Source organism: Macrotis lagotis, chromosome 1 (assembly GCF_037893015.1).
Source record: "Macrotis lagotis isolate mMagLag1 chromosome 1, bilby.v1.9.chrom.fasta, whole genome shotgun sequence".
Taxonomy (NCBI): domain Eukaryota; kingdom Metazoa; phylum Chordata; class Mammalia; order Peramelemorphia; family Peramelidae; genus Macrotis; species Macrotis lagotis.
The window spans coordinates 247860210-247885469 of NC_133658.1; the positions used below are offsets into that span (position 1 = coordinate 247860210).

A 25260-nucleotide genomic window follows, 5' to 3' on the forward strand; every position below is an offset into this window, starting at 1 on the left:
GTTAGAGGCATTGGATTGTGACTGATCAGACCAATCTGACTCAGGGCATAGGTTGGGCACAAACAGTCCTTGTGAACATTTGGGGTAGATTCTCTAAATTTGTGGATTTTGCATTTCCTTTGAATACCAGTTACACAATGAAAACACATAGCCTTTAGTCAACCCATTTATCCAAATTGATAGCAAAAAAAAAATATCAAAAATAAAATCAAAACAAAAAAGATATATCAGATGATAGAGAGTGAGGGAGCTCTCCCAGTGGGAGCAGGTAACTTAATTCAACCAAGAGAGAGTCCCACATCTCAGTCAAAGGAAAATTTTCTAAGACATGATGAAGACTGTCAACTCCTCTCATCCTGACTTCTTCCCAGAGTTTTGTCTCTTCAGTGACCTGAAGTTGGATTGGCATTATTCATCTTCTATATATTTGTGTCTTCATATAGATAAGTTCCCTATATGTGTGTAGGTATAGCTATATGTGTTTATATCATACTCTATATGTGAATATCTATGTGTGAATATGTATTATTTAACTGGCAATATGAAGTGGGAGGGTAATATTCTTAGAATATTAAATCCTTAAGTTTGGGGATTATTTCTGCATTGTGCCTGATACATGGTAACTGTTGATTGTGTGTAAATTAATTGTATGCCAATGAGTGAGTGAATATATTTGTGCTTATGGTTGTATATGCTTATGCTTGACCTGTGGAATTGGATACATACCATTAGATAATAATTAGAATTAGCATTCATATGTAACTATAAAGTTTACAATCTACATAAATTGTCCCTTGTTTATCTTCACAACAATTATCATTCCAGTTTTACAGATGAGGAAACTGAGTAAGACAGTGGTTAAGTGTTCTGCCCAGATTCACACAGCCAGCAAATATCTGAGACTGATTTGGAACTTAGGTCTTACCAGCACTTTATTCATTGCATCTAACTTCATATTTAAATGGGATACATGTATTCAGGATGGGGTGCATTCCCCCATTTCATTAGACAGAATGTCAGAGCATGTGGCTTTGATACAGAGGATGCTTCTCTGTGGTGGTCTTTTGTTCCTGGGTAGCCCAATGCTGTCCGTCTGCACACAGGTGTATGATCTGATGTCTTGCTCATTCTTTCACACATTTCTTCCCAGAGTCTCTTTCTTGACTCATAGTCCAACCCCAACAATGCCATCACGTTAGAGGTGAAAAAGCCAAGCTCTGGTCCCTTCCATCCTTTCCCACTTCATTTTACTCCACCCCATTCCATCCTTCATCATCTGAGTTCCTGTGTTCTCTGTTCTGGAAAGGAGCAGGGTCTGAGCTGGTAGCAAGGGCCATCTTGGCCTTGGACTGGCCAGGACCAGGCTTTCTTGGCACAGCCTGCTGCTTGGTTACCAAGCTCTTGAGGATGCAGGTGTCAGGTCTGCCCCCTCCTCTTCAAGACCATCTGTTGTCTGGGGAAACAGACACACTGGAAAGGCACGAATAGGTCTGGCTGAAGCCAGTGTGACAGAGTCCTGTGTCTTGTGAGGACCCTCTGGGCAGACTCAGGAGGCAACAAAGCCGAAAAGAAAGAATGAGGATTTAAGAGCAGGGAGAAATAGGTTTAAGCCCCAGCTCAGCCATCAACTTGCTTTTTGTCCTTCAGTAAACCTTTGCCTTTTCCTCTTCCTCTTCTTCTTCTTCCCCTTTCTCCTCCTCTTCTTCCTTCTCCTCCTCTGCAGTTTCCTCATCTGTGAAACCAAACAAATTAAATCTGATCATTGTTAAAGTCCCTTCCAGCTTTGACTTTCTTTAGTCTAAGGTCCCTTCCACTTCTAACATTCCATGTTCTAAGGTTTCTTTTTTTTTTAAGGTTTTTTTTTTTTTTGCAAGGCAATGGGGTTAAGTGGCTTGCCTAAGGCCACACAGCTAGGTAATTATTAAGTGTCTGAGGCTGGATTTGAATTCAGATACTCCTGACTCCAGGACTGGAGCTCTATCCACTGCACCACCTAGCTGCCCCCATTCTAAGGTTTTGTCCAGCTATGTTCTAAGGTCCTTTCCAGCTCTGACTTTCTATGTTCTAAGACCCCTTCCAGCTCTGATTTTCTATGTTTTAAGACCCCTTTCAGCTCTATGTTCTAGGTTCCCTTCTAACTTTGACAATCTATGTTCTATTACTGCAAGTGAGTGTATGCAGGTAAACGGAGCATTTTCTTTCCCTTTAATTTCATGTATGATGCCTCTACATGTGTACATGTATGTGTGTACATGCACAGCAAATATGCATTTATGTGCCTATATGGACCTGGATGGGTCAAGATTGCTAGGGCTTTTTGCTTACAATACATCCTTGAACATAATAAATGTTTCTTGTTTGGCTGACTGAAAATGTTCAAATCAAAGTCTGTCAGAACTAGAATCATTCACTTTAAGACCAGGGCCCTCTCAAGCACCTTAGAATTATGGGATCTGAAACTGGGATTAATTTGTAGTATAGAGCTGTTCAGGTCTCCTCATTCTGGAGAGGAGAAAACAGAGGCTCAGAAGGTAGACAAGAGGGAGAAAGTTTCTTAACTTCCAATTCTTCTGATTCACAAGTAAATGTTCTTCTCACCACTGTACATTGTTTTACAGATTCAGGATGAAATTGAGAAAGTGAATATATTCTGAAAATTATAGACTTAGCTGTTTTAAAGACTGAGGACACTGTGTATCCAAGAGCTAACCCAGTCCCACAAGCCAATCAATAAAACATCCAGGAGTCTCAAATAAACTAGCAAAACTGTAAGATTTGAAATGCAAGAAAATTTAATTTTATAGTTGTTGATTTTTAAAAGAAAGCAAGATTTTTCTCCAAGTCTAGATTCCTACCTTCATCTCAGATTCATCTTTGGTGCAGGAAGGAACTGACTGCACATGCTCCATTTCTTTAGGAGGGAACAAATAAAGCATTGTCAACTCCCTGGCTGATTATAAGATACTTCCTTTCTCTGGGCCTCAGTTTCCCTATTTGTACTATGAGAGGATTAGATCAAATCACTTCTAAGATCACTTCTAAATCTTATATTCTAAGTTTTAAGGTACTTTTCAATCCTAGTACTTTGTGTTCTCTGATCTAAATTTCTTTACAGGTTGTGCTTTCTATTTTCTAAGCTTCTTTCCAGGACTGGCACTCTGTGATGTATATGTGGATGTTGATATCGATATCAATATCGATGTCTATATCTATATCTATCTATCTATTGCACACACACATGCCTATATAGCTTAAAGTTCTCTCTAACTCTGAAATCCTATATTCTATGTCCTATAAGCTCCCTCCCAACTCTGATATTATCTACTGTAGGTTCTAAACTTGCTTCCAGAATTAATCCATGGAATCTAATCCAACTGCTAACTTGGAAAGACTTCCTCTCATTTCTTTAGCTTATTTCAAGCCTCAACTCAAATCCCAGCCTCTGCAAGAAATAGATCTAGTCTTTCCATCTGCTTATGTCTTTCCCTTTCAAATGACCTTGATGTGCTCTGCACATATTTTACATATCCCTAGTTATTTACACATTTCCCCTATTAGAATGTACACTTCTTTAAGGAAGGGACTTTTGGACTTATCTTTAGCACAGTGCTGGCACATAGTAGACACTTAATAAATTGATTGACTTATTGATTGGCTGCCACACATCTGACAAATGGTCAGCCAGTATCCTGCTTGAAGGACTATGACCTTTGGAGACAAATTTCTTCAAAATCTAACGTTCTCTGTTTTCTACCCTAAGGTCCTTAGGGTGCATAAATTTCTAGAGCAGCAACCCGGGAGACCTTCCCAGCAGGAGAGGCCCTGGGAGTCAGCTTTACAATAGGAAATAAGGCAGCAGCCTAGGCATCACAAACAATTACAGATAATTACCTCACTGCCAGTCTACCATTGTCTCCTCAGGATCCTGCCGGGAGCTGGTGAAGAGACAATGGGGATGTTAGAGGAAACTTCATTTCAGAATGTTGAAAGCCTCTCTTGGGTCCCCAAGAAGGGCGGGTATGAGGTTGGGCTCCTAAACTGTGTTGTGGCATCCATAGATTCACAGAAGGTTAATACAAGAAAGGTCCTTTAGTCCAACCTCTTTATTTTTCTGACTGAGAAAGTGAGCCCAGAAAGAAGGAAGGTACTTGCCTCAAATCATTCCGCATGAGCGCTTAGCATGGGGTTGCCCAAAAAAGTAAATGCTCAATCAACACTACTTTAATGGAACTGAAGTAAGAATTTAAATTGCATAGCAGAAAATATTTGGCTTAACCATTAAGAAGGACTTCTAGACCCCAAGAAATCAAACTTACCTTCTTTGGAGGCTGTTCAATCTAATTCCTTGGCACCAGAGATGTAAGGATTAAAAAAACCCTTATCCAGGATACATGTTATGTGTGCAGATAACTATAATATGAAATGGAATTGATATAAGTACTTAAGAGAAGTATAAGAGAGGTTTGATGGAAGACAAATCAATTCCAGTGGGTGAAAGTTTCCTGGAGGAGGAAGCATTTGAGCTAGACCTTTAAGGATGAGCTGTTCTTCCAAAAGGCAGGGGGATGTTGACCTTTGGAGATTCCTGAATGCTCTCCCTTTCTTTGTAATAGAAAGGACATTTTCTTTTTCCCTTGAAGTAATTGGGATTAAGTGACTTGCCCAGGTTCACATGGCTGGTGTATATGAAGCAGGATTTGAATTAATGAAGATGATGTTCCTGATTCCAAGTCTAGTATTATCTTTAACACGCCCTTTTCTAGAAGTAGATCGAATTTTTTTAAGGTCACAGTCCCCTGATAGAAGGAAGCTATTTGCTGTAGTAGGGTGAGAGGTGCATGTAACCTTGTTTCCTGTAAATTCATATCTTAGATATAAAAACTGGAGCTTTGAAGTGAAATTTTTTATGATTCATGGATTTAGAAACTAGAAAAAGGTAATCAAACCTCAACCTTAGTCAACTAAGGGCTTCATTCATTCAATGAGCATTTGTTAATAGTTGTTGAATGGATAGATGGATGAACAGATAAATGGATGGATGTGGGGGGGAAGGGGAGTTGGCAAATGTTTGACAATTAATTCTCTAAAGAAGTATGGATCATATATTTTAAACTTTAATCTGCATTGTGAACATTTTCTTCATCATGTCCTCAAGTACATATAATAGCCAAAACAATAAATCAAACCATGATCTGTAAATTTGTCAATTTCTTAAGTGTAAATGCTCACAATGAAAATTTGACACTTGTCTCTTAGGAGCCTCTTTGAACTGGTTAAAGTATATCCCTTGGTGGATAAATGGATGCATGGATGGATGGATGGATGGATGGATAGATGAAAGAGAGAATAGAAACTCTACTCCTGAGGGAGTAATGGATAGGATGCTAAACTTTGGATAAGGAAGACCTGAGTCCCAGTTCTGTCTGGGTCACTTGCTGCATAACCATGGGCAAGTCACCTTAACTTTTTAGCCTCAGTTTTCACTTACCAATTTCACATTTGTAAAATGGGGATTTTACAAACTCCCTCATAGGGCTTTTGTGAGGATCAAATGAACTAATCTAAGTAAAGTGCTTTGCAAACCTTAAAGAGCTATATAAATGTTAGCTATTATGGTGATAATGATTATCCGTGAAACCAGGGAAATCAAGTAATGGACATCTCTGGAACTCTGGTTACCCCCCTGGACCATCAGATGACTACTACTTAGCAATGAGAAATCTCCAGGCAGAATGAGTAGGGAACAGATGGGATTCCATGTGGAGTCACTTCAGTGGCAATAAACTGGGCAGTGTTTAGTCATAGCATCTAGGACTGAAAGAGATCTTAGAAAGTATCTAGTTCAATCTTCTAGGTTTTAAGAATGAGGAAACAGGTCCTGGAGGGGAAGGGACTTTCCAAAAGAAATATATAGCAAACTAGGGTCCCAAACTCCAAATCTAATACTCTTCCTATTATACAATACTACTTTCAACACCTCAGACATATATTAACTGTGTGACCCTGGGCAAGTCACTTAACTTTTCCTGCTTCAGTTTACTCAACTATAAAATGGAGATCATAATAGTACTTAACCCCCAGGGTTGCAGTTCCATTTTCTTTTTTCCTTAGGCAGACTTTCCTAACCAGAATAATCCCTAAAAATCCCTCCCTCCTCTCATCTTTTACACCACCAAATGATCATTATATTTATGATTTTTGTTCCTAAATCACAGAATTGCAGATTTAGAGTTGGAAATGACCTTAAAGATCATCTAGTCCAAACTCATTTTTAAAGATGGGAAAACTGTGACTCAAAAAAAGGAACTGATGTCACAAAGGGAGTAATTAGGAAAGTCAGGATTTGAAATCAAGTCTTTTGACTCCTAATCTAGATTTCTTTCTTTCCTTTAAAAAAGAACCCAAACTATATCACTTTTTTATTGTCATTTGAGGAAAGAGTTGTGAGCTGTGAGTCAGGAGACCTGAGTTCTAGTTTGGACTCTGCCAGCAAATCACATGGGATCTCATTCATATGAAGGGGTCTGATTCTGATTATTAATGACCCTTGGATGTTCTAGAACTCAGAAATGGTGTTCTCAGAGAGTCACTCACAACCCTTGTACTGGTCCTGCTTCTTTCTCTTTTGGAACCCCTGTTGAGTTGTGATAATGTAGGAAAAAGGAGACTGGGATCCTATGGTTGGGGTAGGTCTTTTTGGGTGGTGGAAGGACCTGTTAGGATTGCCAATTCCCATTCCTCTGAGGAAGTTACTGGTGTCTGAGGATGGAAATGAGGGTAAAAGGGCACATTTGTCTCTCAATAGATAGAGAGTGCTAAGATTTCAGGACAGTCCAGAGTCTTAGAACAAGCCAAGTGAAAGAAACCTTAATGGTTCCTATTGAGATAGGAATAAAGACTGGTGGGATAGAATGATAAATGTGGCAGAGAAAGGTCTGGTGGAGAGACATGATGAGACATAGTTTTGATTCAATTATCATCTATATATAGAAGCACAAATCTATATATATAGCCCTAATCACTTTCCTGAACTCTAGGTCAGCATTGCCAATTGCCTGATAGACATTTCCATCTGAACATCCTATCAGAATCTCAAATACAGTATGTCCAAAACCAGAACTAATTATCTTCCACCTAAATCAACCCTTCCTCCATACATTTCTATTTCTAGAGAGGGCACCACCATCCTTCCAGTTACCCAGCTTGGAAAATTCTCCGTCATTGCTAATCTTCCCTCTCTCTTTCTCCAAAATAGTCAATCAACTGTCAAGACTTGTTGATTCTGCCTTCATCACATCAGCTGAATCTGTCTTCTTGCCATTCATGTGGTCACTACCTTAGTTTAGACATCTATCAGTCCTTGTCTAGACTATTGTAGTATGTTCCTAATGGTCTCCCTGCCTCCAAGCTCTTTTCTCCAATTTGTCTTCCAGTTATATAGTTAATAATTATTTGCTAATCATCAACTAAATGCTAGAGATACAAAAGAAAAAATGCCAACAATAATATAGTCTCTTCCCTCAGGGAGTTTACAGTCTAATGGATTAGCTTCACATAGCTGTCAAAATAATCTTCCTAAAGCATGTTGAACCTTTGCACACTCTTCAGAAACTTTCAGTGACTCGCCACTGCATAAGGTTAAAAAACAAAGTGCTCAAATTGGCATATAAGGCCTTCCATGAACTGGCTGCCATTTTGATCTCCAGTCATATTACATTCTATTCCCCTGTGTTCCATTGAGATTGAAGAGCTAACTACTTCCAAATTGTCTTCTAATGCCCATCTCTATGTCTCCCAACAAACTTTCTCCCATACCTCCCTCCTCAACTCTCTTCTTAGAATCCTTAACTTTCTTCAAGGTGTGGCTCATGTCCATCCATGGTGTCACTTCCCAGAAATCTTTCCCAATTCTTCTAGTTAATGCTTTCTTTTCCCTCTCAATGTATCTTATATTTACTTATATGTAACTGGTGCTTAGAGGCATGTTCTGTGTTTCTTTTTTGTCCCTGTATCCTCAATACCTAGAAGAGTTCTGTAATACAACATGCTTGAGGGGAACTGGTGAGTATTGGTAGAATTGAATTGAAGCTGATGGATAGAGAAAGATGGCAGAGAAACTGAGGCTGATGAAGAGAAAGGGCAAGATAGAGACAGAGACAATCAGAGGCTGATCAATAGAGATAGATCAAAGCCATAGGCCAATAAGAGACCAACAAACAGACAAAAGGTGAAATAGAGATGCAGAATCAAAGACTGATTGGGAGGCAAAAACTAATTAAAGAGATAGCAAGAATTATAAAAATGCAAGCAGAAACAGATTCTGAGACAAATGTTGTAGGATGTAGTTCTTGGGATAGCAGGGCTCTTTGGCTGCTTGCTAAACCTTGTTTTCTTTTCTTTTCCAGTCTTACCTATGGAGGTGTGTGCCTTGCATCTGATGCTCAGTTCAGTGACTTCCTGGGCAGTATGGGGCCTGCACAGTTTGTGGGACGTCAGACCTTGGCTACCACATCCATGGGTGAGTGACTTTCAGACCTCTGAGAGACCTATGGGGAGTTAGCCCAGGAAATAAGAGAATCTGCTAATTAACATGCCAGACTAGACTGGCTAGAACTCTGAGATCTTTATTCTTTCCCTGAGTCTGGATGTAGAAGTACCTGTGCTTTGAAACTGGATTCCTTAGCCCCCTTAACTTTCACTGAACAGTTTTTTTCTTCCCCAAAAGTTCTAAACTAAGGGAGTGTATACCTGCCTTACCTGCTGCAGATCTTTGGCCTAGATCTAGGACAGTGATGATACTGCCCTTAGGAACATGTACCTGAACAGTAAGGCCTGTCCTTGACTGTGGAGCTCCTAAATCTATCTGTTTTTTCTGCTTTTGGGGGCCTTATAGGAGATGTGGAGATTGGGTTACAGGAGAGAAATGGACAACTTGAAGTGGACATCATCCAAGCCCGAGGTCTAACAGCCAAGCCAGGCTCCAAGACCTTGCCAGGTAACCAGGAAGTTCATGAGAATTACCTAGTCTCTCTGTTAAGGACCCACAAGGATCTGGTGTTGGGAGCTGACCAGTCTATCCCCACTTTTTTGGATTCTAACTACTACCCATTCAAGACACTAGGTCTTTTTCATTCTCCCTGGCATGTTAGTATCACATTCCCAGCCCAAACTCAAGGCCTAACCTTGACCACTCCTCTACCTTAATCATATTTCTAATTCTTGTATCTCAAGACTGACCCAAGTGTTTACTGTACTCTTCTAACTCAGCCTCTACAGACCATACCTCTTAAACTTGACCTTCCTCACAATCCAGATCGTTTCCTATCCCCCAATTATGCCTCTAGCCTTTATGACACTCTCATACCTCAATCTAGGTCTAACTTTAATACCTAACCCTGACCACACCCTCAATCTGCACTAGTCTCTTACCCCAGCCATATCATCAACTTAATAATGAACTTAATCATTGCTAACTCCACCACCATATTAATACCCCTAGTTCTGATTACATCTCTTTCACCTTGATCACATGCCTGAAGAATAGCTCCTGATAGAAGTATTCTGTACCATAATTAACTCCTTAAATTTTAACAGTCTTTGGTCCTGTTTTTTAGCCTAGACCACAGCCTGATCCCTGGATACCTCTCAACAATGACCATACCCTCAGCCTTGACCTCATTCAGCCCTGACATGACTCTGACCTCAATCACACCTAGTCCAAACCATTAAGGGAGGGAACTACCACACAATGGGGGAAAACACTGGATCTAGAGTTAGAAAATCTGAGTTTGAATCTCAACTCTGTTACTACCCTCAGTGACCTTGATTAATTAACCTCTTGGCCTTAGTATTCTCAGGACAATGTTGGTTTATATAACCTTCAAGACCTTTCCAATTCTAAAACCTACAAGCTACATCTGAAACTCAACCTCAATTACAATCCTAGACATATTTCTCGTCTGATCATGCCCTTGTGACCCAGACCTGATCATTCTACTCTTTAAAAAAAACAAACTGTTTATTCAATTAAGTATTTTTCTTCTTCCCCTCCTCTAATACGTAAAAAAGAAAACAAAACAAAATTCTTGTAACAAGTATAGTCAGAAAAAAATTCCTTCATTGATCTCCAAAAAACCAAATTACTTCTTCAATGTCCTCTACATTCTAAGTCCCCAACCCTCTACTGCTAGACCAAAACACAGTCAAAACTTCTTGTCAGCATCTTCTTCCAAAGGATGATTCCATCAAAGTCCCTCCTCCCTCCCAGCTCATTCTTACCATTTTTCCCAGTGTCACCTAAACCATGTGTTGCATAGGCCGGGCTAGTGAGAGTGAGGAATGATAGGGAACCCTAGGAACAGAGAAGAAGAGTAGTAGAGAGAACAGTGATGAGGTATACAGTATGACTGACACTCTTTTCATGTCCAAGGCCATTTTCTCTTAACTTCTTACCGCTTACTCTTAGGCAGACACACTTAGGATTTTAGGATTTGGAGCTCAAAAGTACATTAGGACTTAGAAATATTAGAGACTAATTTGTCAATATTCCTATCCTATACCCATTTTCCAGAGGAGAAAACTGATACCAAGGGATGTAAAGTAACCTCTCACAAGATTATGTGAGTAAGAAGTAGGAAGCTGAGCCTTTGTCCAACCTTAAAATCCTACCCTGATATCTACCTTCTTCATCTAGTCAGAGCAGCCAGATTAATAATGAGGCTTTGGCAGCCTACCTTGTCAGGACCTTCTCCCAGTTAGAGAGAACCAGGAAGCAGGAAGAAATGGACATAAAACAACCCAGTAAAACCCTCATGTCCTTCTGCTCTTTTCTAGCGGCCTACATCAAAGCATACCTGCTGGAAAATGGTGTGTGCATTGCCAAGAAGAAGACCAAAGTAGCTCGAAAGTCTCTGGATCCCCTGTACAACCAGGTGCTCCTGTTCCCTGAGAGTCCTCAGGGCAAAGTATTGCAGGTGAGAATTGCTCAAGACTGGAGACCCAGCTTTTATAGGATAAGGCTCTGGTCTTGGGGAGGAGAAGAGTGGAGATTCTGGGCTTGGGGAGCACTGAGTCATGGCCTTTGAGGAAGGATTATTTGATCTATTAAAAAAAAACAAGGAGGTAGCTAGGTGGTGCAGTGGATAGAACACTGGCCCTGGAGTCAGGAGTACCTGAGTTCAAATCTGGTCTCAGATACTTAATAATTACCTAGCTGTGTGGCCTTGGGCAAGCCACTTAACTCCCATTGCCTTGCAAAAAAACAACCCAAGGATTTGGATTTTGGGGGGAGATAGCCTGGCATTTGTTCTTTGGAATAATATGGTAACCTGGACTGAGGAGGGGAGGGCACCTGGCCTTTGAAAGATAAAGACCTAGCCTTTGGTGGAATGGGGACCTAACCTTTGGTGGCAAGGGGTGGGAGGGAGAATTTGGTCTCTGGAGAAATGGGGAGATGGTTTTTGAGGTATCAGGGCCTAAAGAACCTTAACAAAATATTTAAATTATGAGAGATTCTAGAGAAAATGAAACCTCTGGATCTCGGTGAGAATAATAGGAAAACTTCATAGAGGAGGCAGAATCCCAGCCTTGTAGAGGTAGTTTCCCTGGCCCCTGTGATACAACAATTCTGTTGGTAAGGTCACCATTTTCTTCCTTCTTTGACATCCTTCTAAGCTCAAGGCCATTGTTTATACTAAAAAAGTAGCTGCCATTTCTAGGGCACATTTGAAGATTACAGATTGCTTTATATGAATGACCTTGATCACCACCATAGCTCTGGGGGGGTAGGTACCAGAGGCACTATTGGCCCCATTTTAACAATGAGGAAAACAAATTCTGAGAGGTTAAATAAGATCAACCTGTGGTCATACAACAACATGGGATACAGATCCCAGCATCCATCTGACTCCAGGTCTTTCCAGTGTATCATTGTGGCCTGCAAGCTTAAGATGCAAGAAAGCATCTTATTAGCAAGAAAGACTTGCAGTGCCAAAACCAACAAATATTAACTGACTACTGGGTGCCGAGTCCTTTGCTTAGCTCTACAGGAAATATTTAATTTATATGATAGGCAGTTTCTCAATTTTATCATGGGGGAAAGTTTTATATTTGTGGATTTGTGATAGATTTTCCATGTCATTTCAAGTCTTGGGCTAAGGTTGGCAGGAATCTAGAGTTATATGAGGAATAGTGGGGTAGTGCCTGGAGGACCTTAACTACCAGGCATAAGGAGTCTAAATTTGATCTAGTGCAGTTTGACTGAGAAGATGAGAATGCTCAGCATGGGCACTTGCCCTCAAAGTCCAGGACAGAGAGGAAATTGACTGCCTGGGCTCCTGGGAAGGGCTTGCTCTATCGCTGCATGGACCAAGGGTTGGCAAACTATAACCTGAGGGCCAAATCTCAGTATGTAAAAGTCATTCTGAAAAAATTGAAAGCAAGTTGGAGTCATAGCTTGTGAAATCCAGGTCTGTAATCATAGAATCTCAGAGTAAGAAATCTCAGATGGATAGAGGCCATTTGGTCCAGCTAGTACACAATGGAGAATCTCCTGATCAGCATGTTAGATAAGTGATCATCCAACCTTAGCCCAAAGACCTCCCTGTGAGAAAGGAAAATCACTATCTTCTGATCTGGCCAGGACTATATTGGCTCTGATTGTTAGGGAGCTCTAACCTACATCACACATAAATCCTATTTGCTGTTTCCCATTGCTCATACTTCTGTCCCTCGAAGCCCAGTGGACAGTCAGTCTCGTCCCTTTTTGCATGAAAGTCCTCAAAATTTTTGAAGTCTCTTTTCCAGGCTAAACACCCTCACTTCCTTCAAACCATCCTCAAAGCATTAATTCAAAGGCATCTACCATTTTGTTTACCATATTCTGACTGCTCTCCAACTAATCAATGTCCATCCTAAAATGGAATACCCAGAATGGATAAGCAATAGTCTAGGTAGAATATGACCAGGACCCCCATGCCTAGATATTATACTTCTCTAAAATTAGCTTTCTGGATCATCATATCACTCTATTGACTCATCTTAAGCTTGCAATCCACTAAAACCATCAAATCTTTTGCAGACAAATTATTGTCTAGTTGTACTTTCTCAGTCTTGGACCTATGACATTGATTTTTAATAACAATATCAATTTTTAATAACAATACCAATAGCTAGCATTTATGTAGCACTGTAAGATTTGAAAAACTTTATAAATATTGACTAATTTTTCCTCAAAAAAACCCCTGAGAGGTGGGTTCTGTTATTATGCCTATTTTATTGATGAGTAAACTGAGGCAAATAGATTAAGCAACTTGACCAGAATCACACAGTAAGTGTTTGAGTTGGAATTTGAACTCAGGTTTTCCTAACCCTAGGTCTAGTGTTCTATCCATTGTACCACCCAAATATCTCACATTTTAGACTCAAATTTAATACTATAAACCATCCCTGTTACATCTCATTTTTTATTAAATTTCATCTCTTGTTCAGCCTTTACAGTTTGGGGGGGGGGGGGAATTTCACTGAATTTGTTAGCTCCTCCTCCTAGCTATGTCATCTATGAAATGATTTAGCCAGTTCTTGAGAACTGATTGTTCAATTTTCAGTATGAAAATTTACACACCATAAATTGGGAAACACTATAAACCAGGATTTGATTTGTTGTTTTGATGACTATTTAGACTTAGGAAAGTGATGAAAAAATTTTAATAATGTAGATTAAATTTGAAAGTATTTCATATATACATCTCCCTCCTCTTCAGAGACAGTTGTTAAACATTTGCCAGCACACTCTTACATCTGTAACTTTCTTACTAATAAAAATATTTAGCACATAATTAAGCATAGGCCCCTATAGCACTTATCTAGAGATCACCTTCCAAATTGTCATTGAGCCATTAATGATTATTTGATTCCTGCCTTTCAGTCAGTTCTGAATCTATGGAACTAGACCACATTTTGTCTGCAAAAACAGCAGGAGTTTTTGCAAATGCTTTGCTAAAAATCTAGGTCAACTATGTCTGTAGCACTTCCCAACTCCAACAGTCTAGTAACCTGATAAATAAAAATGAGGTTAGTTTGACATGACCTAACCTTGAAGTCATGCTGGCTGTTTGTGATCATGACTTCTTTTCTATCTACTTACTAATACTTTTAATAATTCATTGTAAAATTTTTCCATGAATCAAAGTCACTAAGCTTTAGTTTGCAGGTTCCTTTATTTTGCCATCTTTGGGAAAATTTGGGAACATTTGCCCTTTTCCAATCCTGAAGTATCTTCCCACTTCTCCATAAGCTTTAAAAATTCATTGAATGATTCAGCAATTAATTTTTTTGTGGTCTTTCAAATTCCCAGCTAGGAATGGTGACTTGAACTTGTCAAGAGAAGCAAAGTACTCTCCTTGCTATCTCCTGACTTTTTGTATTATCTTTAGATTCCCTATTATGGTCTTTAGCAAAGAAACCAGAAACAAATTAAAAGAAGTGAGTCCTGCATTCTCTCAATCATCCATATTCATCTTTTCATTCATATTCAGTGATCCTATCATTTTTTGATAGAACCATATCAAAGGTATTCTCTTTATCCCCAGAATTTTTTTAAAAAAAAGAAACCCAACTCTTTGAATAATCTCTTTTTTAACATGCTCCAGTTAATTCAATGCTTTAGATTATACATAATTTTTATACAATTTCTTCACACTTTTTTATTTGCCTACTATTTATCCACCCTTGCTTCTGTCATCTCTTGATATTCTTTAAAAATCTAAGTCAGTTTCTGATCTATACATTTAATTGAGTTTCTTTAGACAACTCTCCTTTTTTTATCCTCATCAGAATTTTTTTTTTTGTGAGAGTCTTGAACATTTCATTGTATATCTCTTTAGAGTACACCAATCCTTTTGTGTTGGTATGCCCTGTAGATTGTTAAGCTAATTTTTAGACTTCCCAATAGCCTGTCATAGAGCTCCCAAGATACTGTAGGAAATTTGTTCCCAAACTATTTGGGTAATTATTCAAGGTCAGCAGCTAAGCCTAATATCTAGTTTCGGAACTCACTTCTCCACCCCACTTCACCTCTCCAGTCACTTTCATATTTCTCAGACCATCCTCCATTTGATTAGGAAATAAGAATAGTGATTATATCAAGAATCCTTTACATGGGGATGAGAGGCAGTATGGGGTCCTGAACATAAGAGTTGGCCTTGAAACCAGGAAGATCTAGGTCTAAGTCTTGTAATCACCTGGGCAAGTCATTGAACTCAATGCTCCAAGGCTGTAAAGGGGCAGCTAGGTGGTAGAGTGGATAGAACATCAGCACTGGAGTCAGGAGGACCAGAGTTCAAATATAGCCTCAGACACTTGATGCTCACTAGCTGTGTGACCTTGGGCAAGTCACTTAACCCTGATTGCCTCCCATCCAGGGCCATCTCCAATTGGCCACTGGACCCAGATGGCTCCAGAGAAGAATATGAGGCTGGTAACTTAGCACAGCAACCCCTCACTCAAATCCAATTGACTCGCTTGTCATGGCATCACCACCCTGATGTCATGGTCTTCTTCAAGAACAAAGGACAAACATCAACAGCAAAATGGCACAGAAAATGCTTATTTGCATAAGTAGTGAGAATTTCCTTACTACCAAAGTTCCTATGCCAATGAAATCATAGGTCCAGTTTTTATTTCTAATTTACATATGGGGAATGGCATTTTAGGGGCAACTGAGTCTGTAAGAACTGAGTTCAAATCCAGCTTCAGACACTTACTTGCTATATGACCCTGAGCAAATTTACTCAAATTCTGTTTGTCTTTTAAATTTTATTCTACACTCATAAAAACCTGTGATACTGGTAAAACAGTATAGAATCATCTCCTTTTTATGAATTAAGAAACAGACCTCTTCCCAAGGGACTGAATAATTTATTTAATGCCACATGGTCAAGTTTAAATTTCCTAATATTGAAAAGAATACTGAACTGATAGAACAGAGTTCTTTTTAATCTCAAAACAAATTTTTTGAGTTACTTTGGCAAAGTCATATGCCTAATCCAGAGACTCAATGTCTTCATTTGTAAAATGAGAGGATTTGATTCAGTGACCTCTAAGGTTTCCTACTCTTCTAAGCTAGTTTTCTATCCACCTCGGAACATTCTATGATCTCTGATTCTAGAGCTGGACTTTCCAGATGTCCAAACCCCTGCTCTATCCATTGGATAAGATGAGCTCTGCACCCTCTTGTGGCCTATCCTGGAACGGAACTCTTGGGCTTTATTCATGAATGAGATGCCTTCCAAGAAAAAAGGTTCCCATCCTATGGTAGGAAGGCCGTTGGTGACCAACAGCAGAGGGAATGCTCTTCTGTGAACAACAGATCTCAAAGGCAAGAATTTAATAAAGAAATAAGAAAGGAAAGAGCTGAATTAGAAGAAGAAGAAGATTGAAGAGAGGAGCAATTTTGATTGAAGTAAAGAATAGGTCTGGACTCCATTCTTATTAGCTCTGGAATCTTTAAGAAAATCTTCCTTTCTCTGGATCTCAGTTTCTTCTTCTGTAAAAATGGATCATTTGAGGTTTCAGTGCTTTAGATAACTCTCTAAGTCTATAATCACAGGATAGCTAATTAATAGAGGGAATTCCTTAATGAAATCGTTCTAATCCCCTCAAAAAACAAAGTGGAGCATAGATTTAGAGCTGAGGAACTTCAGGTCATCTCATCAACCCTCTCATTTTACAGATGAGGAAAACAGGTCCCAAGAAGGTAATTGGCTTGCTTAAGGGCACACAAGTAGTAAGGCAAGTCCTAGTCAGGTTTGAACCCAGGTCCCTTGACTCCAACTCTGACCCTTCCTATTGGATTATATCATCTTACTGTGATCCTCTGCCTTTCTGAGATACTTGAGCTATCTGAGAGCTGCTTTGAGTAAAGTATTTTGAAAATTCAAAAGTACTATGGAGACACAGCTATTCATGTTTGACTTTACAAGAGCTCTTTGAGTTCAACAGGACAAGGATTTTATCTACATTTTACATATAAAGAAGCCCAAGTTTAGAGACATTAATTGACCAGAAGCTATTATTCCCCTTTTACAATTAAAAAATTTTGATGCTGAAGGAGAGGATACAATCTACCCAGGGTCATGAGCCCAAAACTCAAGTCTTCTAACTTCCAAGCTCACCTTTCTATATCCAGATCTAGCATCCCAAATATATAATATTAGGACTAGGAGGTACCTTACAGTTTACAAAACACTTTCTTCATAAAAAAAAAATCTTAAGAGGTAATTCAGATATTAGACTCATTTTATAGCTAAATGAAGGAAACTCAATAACAGAAGTTATTCATACACCTCGACTCAGATTCTATCTCTTTTCTTCCTATTCCCTTTTTGACCTTGGTTAAGTCACTGACCTTCTCCAGGACTCAGTTTAGTCTTCACTGGACTTGGAGTTAGAAGACATTAACTGGAATCTTAGCTCTGCCCTTTATTATCTGTGTGACCTTAGACTTCATTTCTCCCTCTATCAAATGAAGGTGTTTGATGGTCTTTCAAGTCCTTTCTAGTCTTGATAGTTTAGTTCTTGTGATAGATCTCTGTTGGGGTAAATCAGGAATATCTAGAAAGATTGTATCTGAGGATCATTTTTAAAGAAGCCTGGTTATAAATTGATGTGGAGAATGGTCACTCTCGGGACATGGGGGAGAAGAGAATTTATATTCAATTCTGCTGTCTATCTGTTCTGCAGGTGATTGTGTGGGGCAACTATGGACGGATGGAACGCAAGCACTTCATGGGAGTGGCAAGGGTGCTTCTGGAGGAGCTGGACTTGACCACTCTGGCCGTGGGTTGGTACAAGCTCTTCCCCACCTCATCCATGGTGGACCCTGCCACTGGCCCGCTACTCCGCCAGTCCTCTCAGCTGTCCCTGGAGAGCACTGTGGGGCCCTGCGGGGAGCGCTCATAGTGGCTGAACTTGGGGAGGGGTTGCCCAGGAACTATGATCTGGAACTCTGGCACTTCAAATGGAAGCAGATAGGGCTCCCTCCCAAGGAGGGGAGACCTACTCTGTAGGCTCCTCCCCATTCTCTGTTTGGCTCCCTTCCCCACCCTGAGGCCTTCCCTCTCTTAGAGCAATTGGCTTTACTTTTGACTTGGTCACTTCCAGGCCCCCCAGATTTGAGAGAGGGCCTGTTATTCAACCTCTCCCTTTTTTGTGTCCTCCTGGGAGCTAGTTGCCTGGAACTGCCTCCACTATCCTAGGCCCGGGGCCTGCCTTCCCTCTAGTGCCGATCTACCAGCAAGTGTCTTTCTTGTGGCACTAGGCTCCAGTGGCTGTCTATTCCTCCGCCAGCAGCCAGTCTGAGAGGAGCCCAGGGAGTTTCCAAGGAGAATGATGGAGCCAGCCTTTAGTCAAGATCATCTGGATCCTGGAGAGGCCCCAGAACATCAAGGCCGCCTGGAGATTCTGCCCATCAATGGTCAGGGACGTCACCTCCTCTTGACAAAGTATCTCCTTTTAGGCATGTGTCCTCCTCAGTCGGTTGCTACAAGTCAGTTGGCACAGCTCTTTGGATGTCAGGCCTGACCCATGATGACTCATGATGCAGATGGTGCCTCCCTTCTACAAGGAAAAGATCTCTCACCTGGGAGCTAGGAGGCAAAGGTCTCAGCCCTGACTTAGTCACTTGTTAGCTCTGTGTGAGCCTAACAAATCACCTTCCTTCTTTGGATCTATTTCTTCCTTTAAAAACGAGGAGTTTAGATTAGATGATCTTGAAGACATTCCATTATAGGAATCAAGGATGCCTTTATTTAGTGCCCAGAGGGCTGCTGCTGCCTGGTCCCTCACCTCCAAGATCCTGGGGATGCTTGTCTCAGCAGTTCAGAGGCAGTTGGAAACAACTGAGACTGAGGGAACTCTTGTCTCCCTACCCTGCCCCTGGCAGTGGATGGGTAGAGTGGATGGGTGTTGCAACAAACCTTGTCAGTCCCCAGTTGGGCCAGAGTAAGCTAAGTCAAGATAAACAAGAAAGGCAGAATTGGGAGAAGCTAGAGTTGAAATTTGCCCAGGGCATCCATGCCAGTCATGGACAGTGTCCTAGGGATCTAAGGCAGCCTGTTAGGAGAAGAACCCCTCTCTGTTTGATGCTTGGACTTCAAAGATCATCTAGTCCAGACTGCTGCCTCAGGGCAGATGGTAATCTACTCTCTTCTTAGAGGTCTCTAGGGGCAGAGAACCTTGATTTTACTTTTTAAAAAACACACACAAAGCAACATCTTAAAACAGGTGAATTGAATTGCAAGAGTTATTTTATGTGGACTCTAGAAAAGCAAATGGAATGGATGGGAGAAAAAAAAGAAAAGGTCAAACTATTGAAAGTTTCCTTCTCTCTCCCTTTTCTTCTTTCCTTCCTTCCTTCTCCCTATTTCCACTGATATGTTGGTTTGACCGTATCCTGGGGCTCCCAGCTCCAGGTCTAGCTCACTGGCCGGATCCCTAATCCCCAGTTATGGGGTAATTTCAGGCAATCTGTGGTGTGCTGGGTTGGAGCTCTCTTTAATGAAGCACATTCCTGCCTCCTGCAGAGAGGGGGCCCTCCTTTTACCTTCTCTCCCCAGTACCCCCTCAGTGCTGAGGCTAGTCCCTCCTCATGTCCCCCATCCCTGGCATGGAGGGAGTAGTTTAGAGAGGGGCTTTTCCTTAACCCTCTCATATTTATGAAGTCCAAGGAGTAGAAATATAAAATCCACCCTAGGTGTGTAAATGGGGAGTGGGGAATGAAAAGTCAAATGGGTCTGACAGGGAAGAGTTAGGCCAAATTTTTTGTCTAACTTTTTTTTTCTCCCTGATGGCCCCAGAAGCAGCCAGCCTGTCTTTTCCTCCAGATCTTTAAGGAGTAAAAAAAAGGGTCTGGGGAGGTGTTGAGAAAATCCATCTAATTCTATGGCCTTTGAGTGTGGCTACAAGGCCTGCAAGTGGCCCAACTCCTCCCCCCAGGACTGGTTGTGCAATTGGCCTTCTGGCTTCATCTCTCTCTCCCACTCACCTCAGAAAGCTTTAGCTGGGGGCACAGAATTGCTAAGTGTTATTTATTCTTGTTAATACTCTTCTTATGATTACGCATTTATAAAACCCTCCTGGGCCATTGAGTTATGTTTTGGGCCTGGTACCTGGCCAAGGACAGACCAGGGCACTCAGGACATGGGTTCCAAATCAAGTTATTTTAGGGGGGTGGCAATAGAGTGGAAAGTTCAAGGAATCTTTTTAAACTGGGCTAGAGGGAAATAATGGAGACAACTCATCCTATTGAGTCTCAGTTTCTTCTGAAATTTCAAGAGTTGGAGTTGGTGGTCTCCAAGTCCCCCCCCCCCATCTCAGATCCCATGGCTCTTCCTGTTCAACCAGGTTTTGGGGAATATTTCTGCAGTTGAATTAAGAAGGAAAGCTGTGAGTCTTGGGTCTGTGATTTGGATCTAAGGTCTCATTGCCTTAGTCCTCTGAGGGTTTCTGGCTTCTCCTGGTTCAGCTCTCTAGTCTGATTCAGGTAGGAGGGAGAAGTGAAAAATTTTACGGTCTTAGACTAGTGGGACAGAGATGGAAGGAGGCCTAACCCTTGGGAAGGGGCCTTTAGCACTTCTCCTAGGATAGCATCTGACATGGGGGTATCATTGCAGATGCCTTCATAAAAGTTGGGGGGAGCAAGGTTGGATGCAATTGGAATCTGAGGTTCTTTTGAAAAAAAAAGTTTTCTTCCTCATTTGCTTATTATTCACTGTTAATAGCCAATGCCCCCTCATCCTGGGCTGGAGGTGCCCTGAGTCTTGAAGGCTTTGATGGCTAACCAGTCCCCAGACCAACAACCTGGGAACAGCATCTGTGGTTTCAGGATTGGTCTAACCATAAAGAAAAGTTTCAGAGAGCAGTCATTCTCAAATACACAACTGTAAAGAGAGGTTGTATACTGTAGTTCCTGATGGGGGTTGAATACTCATTGTTCCCTGATGCATTGAAACAGCAAACTACTGGAACCAGGAGGCTTCTCTTGGAACCATGTGCTCTAGGTACAGATGGTGGTCACTTTTTCTAAGGAAGAAAAGAGCCTTCCGGGGTTGCCAGGAGGAGGGGTGTCCTGATGCTACCATGGGGCCAAGTCCATCCCTGGAGCACCTGATATTCCTGTCCTCCCACCCCCAGGCTGAGAAGGGGACAGAGATAATGAGGTGGTCTCATCACTTTCCCCTAAAGACCTGGGTGTTGGTGAAGAGGACTTGACCAATCTCTCCTTTCTCCTGTCTCCTACAAAGGCCTGTTTTGTGAAAGAGACTAACTAGGTAAGAAGCAATAATCCATCCAGAGGCGGGGTGGGGGCCATGGCCTCAGGACCCCCTCCTCCCGCTGCTTTTCTTGTTTTTTCTGTGAAATAACTGGCCTCCTGGTGGGGTCTTAAGTTGTATCCTTATTTCCTGTCCCCCTATTCCCAATATTAATGGTCCATTCCTGTTAGTGTGTCTTGAGTGTGTTCTGTGCTGGGGTGTATGTAGGGGTGGGATGGGGTAGTAAACTTTTTGTTAAACTGTAGCTTCAGGAGAGACTCTGTATGAACTTGGCTCCTGCTTGGGACCCAAGGAGGTTCTGGCTGCCACCCACCTGTCATATCCTGTCTGTCCATACTTCTGACACTTGACAGTAGGAAAAGACTGGTCATCTAGGGTGGGATGAACTCTGTCCCTGGGCAGACTTCTTCCGGTTGTCTGGATCAGGCCCCAAGTGGGGAATAAATAGAATGTGGCTTCTCTACATTAAAGAGAATATACTAGTAATAATAATAATAATAATTAATAATAATAGTTGACATTTCTATAGCACTTTCTAATTTACAAAGCGCTTTACATCCATTATCTCATCTGATCTGCATAACCCTGTGAGGTAGGTAGTGCAAGTAAAATGATCCCAGTTTTACAGATGAAGAAACTGAGGCTGAGAGAGACAATGCGGCAAAGTGGCTTGCCCAATATTAAGAGGTAGAGCAGCAGTTGACACCTTGGTCTTCTGAGCTTAGCCAGGGGACCAAATTAGAGCCCCTGGGGTTGATGATGTCCCTAGGTCTCTCCCCCACACCAATCTGTGGACCTTCTGGGACTCTCAGGAAGCCAGACCAGGAGTTACTTGTGCTCCATCTTGTCTTGTGCTCTATCTTATTTCCTAGGGATGCTGATGGTTCTCCCTAGGTGGAAATTGGGATCTCTGGCCAGAAGCAATCACTTTTGAGAATTGTCTCAGATATAGAGAGAACATCCTTTGGAACTACTTTTTAGCTTTGGAGTGAGTTCCCTTGCCCAGGAGTTATCTCCAACTGAGCCTGCAGAGAACAGGAGAAGATACTTTTAGTTGGGACCAGAAATACTGATTTTTCCTCACATTTGTACAGCACTTTAAACTTTTCAAAGCAGTTTCCCATTTATTCTCATATGATCCATAACCATACACTAAGAATTATTTCTATTTTTACAAAGAGAGAAACTGAGTCCCAGAGAGATTAAAGCAAATCAATGTTATATGGTAAGTCAGTGTTAGAGCAAGACAAGGGCTTGGATCTTTTGCATCAAAATATTGAGCAGATGCTCTATTGAGGGGAGGCCTGAGGGAAGCACCCAAGCATAGTCATTAAGGATTTCTGATTACTAAAGACCAGGTCAAAGAAGGTACCCCAGGCCCCATTGTTATAATTCACTATTGGTATTTGGATTTGGTCAGAAAACCTACACATTCCCAAAGACCATTCCAGATCTTGGTCCATGACCCTGTGTGAATTGAATTTGAATATCAGCTGTGTTGTGTATTACCTATATGCCCTTGGGCAAACACTTTAACCTCTAAATGTCTCAGTTTCCCCAACTGTAAAATTAGCAGGTTGGACTAGGTGATCCCTTCCAGCTCCAAATCCTATGATTTCCAAGTCAAGACTGTGCAGAGCTTTGTGAAATTGCATCCATGTCCCTTGGACTAGTGGCAGCACCACATGTACCACCTGGGGGAGCCAGCACTTAGGCACATTGACCATTTTCATTTCGTCCAGTCTGGAAGGCCACTGAGTAGTTGCTTAGTTGGCTCTTTTTGTCCTCCATGGGTCTTTTAGTTAATATTCAGCACCCATAGGTACTGAATGAGACTGGACCAGCTCATGAGAGGACACATGCACACACAGGTAAGTAACTCAGATCAAAAACCCTATGTGTTCCTTGAAGTATCTCGCAGGGTAGCTCCATCATCCCCATGCTGGACCATGTGCAGCTGACTCCCACTGAAGGTCTGTTCTGAAGGATCAGATGCAGTTTACTCACCATATGGGAGTGGGGCCAAATAGCCCTTTTGCCCTGTGGAATAAGGATGGGTTTAAGTAGGATGGGGTTCTCTGAGCCAGGCAGGTTAGGCCAGCAGGATAGTTCTCAGGGAGCTTCTAAATGAATGAATGAATGAACCCTGAATCACTGAGATCTTCAAGAGTACTGAGGGGAATTGGAACTTCTGAGCTTTAATTTCACTTTGCCACTTATTAGCTGGTGCACACTTGAAAATTACTTAACAACTTTGGACCTCAATTTCTTCATCTATAAAAATGGGTTAGATGACCTCAAAGTTTCCATTCAGTTCAATTTGATTCTATGGATCCCCATCATAGCACTGAACTCCCGCTTATAACTTCAGAGGTTCTTCACCTTAAAGAACATCTACACTTACAAATGGTACCTTATCTCTTGGCTTCAAACTTTTAATCAGAATAATTTTCTCCCAGTGACCACATTCATTTTATAGCTGAGGAAACTGAAGGTCAGAGAAAAGGCTTGACTTACCCATAGTCATACAAATTAGCATTAGAGTTGGATCTCAAACCCAGGACCCCTGACAAATTAAGGAATGATTCTGCCTCTTAAGTGAAGAAGACTTCACTTTATAAAAGTCCAACTTACTGCTGAAATTGGGATCTTCTGGATGCGATTTCATTTGCTCTTTACAGAAGCAACAGTTGTTGCATAAAGCAAGGTCCACCTGCATTTATTTATTGAATCTGACACTGTGCCACCCTTCCCCATGTCCCCTCCCTCCGCTTCCTGGCAGCCCACTGGCTTCTGACACACTTCCTTGGAACCTTTGCTGCCAATCTGTAGATGCCTGGGTTCCTAAGTTGGAAGGTTTTCAGGAGACAGGGTAATCTACCCTCTCACCATGTCTCCACTTCACTCCCTGGGAGTAGGGGTGTCCTTGGTCATGGGGTGGTAAATTACTTGCTGGGAAGTTTCTCTGTAAGGTAAAGCTGGTTGTCAAACAACAAGGTTTTCAGAAAGGGGCCCAAGCCCCTAAGTTGGAGTAATTTTTGTTGAGATCATGTAAATTACATTGAAAATTAAAAATATGTTTTTGTTTTTTCTAAATGAGTCTGCTTATTGATTTACATCTCTTCCATTCAGCTCTACAATGATGGCAGTGTCCATTCCTACACACACACACACACACACACACACACACACACATTTCCTGGAGAGCATCTTTTGACTCAGTCTGGCCTCTGGGGTGACACCCTCTTCCTAGGAAGCCTAGAGCAGAGTAGACTTGGTGGAGAATTCTTTGGATTTTAATCCTCAGGTAAGCCTAGAGCCTCAAGAAGCCCTTGAGGGTGTCCTATTTGGGGAAAAATGGATAGGAAGAGATCCTGTGTATTCAAAGTTCAAGGGTTCAGGGATCAGTTCTACTTCTCACTAACTCTGTGATTCTGACATCACTTCTCTGGTCTTCATTGACCCTTTCTGTAAAATGAGATGATTAGATGAATCTCTAAGGTGCCTTCCAGTTCTAACAACCTCTGGCACTCAGACATCCCAAGGCAAGTCTAAACACAGGTTATGTGTATGTGTGGGAACCACAGTATCCAGCAGTCCCAATCCTGAGACTGAAAAAACTGGGTTACACAACTGTGGCTTCTTGTGACATCACCATTGGACTGGTTTGGGTGTTACTAAGCAACCAGTGACCACCATATCAGTATCCTCAATGTCACCTAGCAACAGGAGCTGAAGCCAGTCTCCAGAACTAGTCATAAGAGTTAAAAAAAAAGGAGTAAAAAGCCTCCTTGCCCTTCCAGCTTGGTTCTCTAAAATAAACCCCAGCTACCTCCTTCTATGGGTCACTATCTCCAGAAGGTATTCCAGCATCAGACCCATAGAAGGTTAAAACTGACATGAAGTCTAGAGATTATTTAGTCCAACCATC

The 25260-nt window shown here is 41.4% G+C and overlaps 1 protein-coding gene and 1 long non-coding RNA gene across 4 annotated transcripts in view; one reads left to right on the top strand and one right to left on the bottom strand.

Annotated features, from left to right (window-relative positions):
* The window catches only part of RIMS4 (regulating synaptic membrane exocytosis 4), a 61714-nt gene extending 37339 nt beyond the window's left edge, over positions 1-24375 (top strand). Inside the window, exons 3-7 of one of the 2 annotated variants that reach the window (XM_074210123.1) lie at positions 8406-8518; positions 8894-8995; positions 10834-10973; positions 17740-17839; positions 18317-24375. In XM_074210123.1, the coding sequence (XP_074066224.1) occupies positions 8406-8518; positions 8894-8995; positions 10834-10973; positions 17740-17839; positions 18317-18357 (496 nt within the window). In that variant the 3' untranslated portion in view covers positions 18358-24375. Of the gene's footprint in view, positions 1-8405; positions 8519-8893; positions 8996-10833; positions 10974-17739 lie in introns of both variants that reach the window. The other variant, XM_074210122.1, reaches the window with a different exon arrangement.
* On the bottom strand, positions 931-9655 carry LOC141504816 (uncharacterized). Of its 2 annotated transcripts, none has more exons than XR_012473478.1 (4): positions 9521-9655; positions 8412-8546; positions 4317-4410; positions 931-1732 (listed from the first exon to the last, which is right to left on the bottom strand). It is a non-coding gene; the product is annotated as an uncharacterized LOC141504816 (long non-coding RNA). The 2 variants fall into 2 exon arrangements; XR_012473479.1 differs by lacking the exon at positions 9521-9655 and adding an exon at positions 8819-9487.
* Positions 24376-25260: the final 885 nt, after the last annotated feature.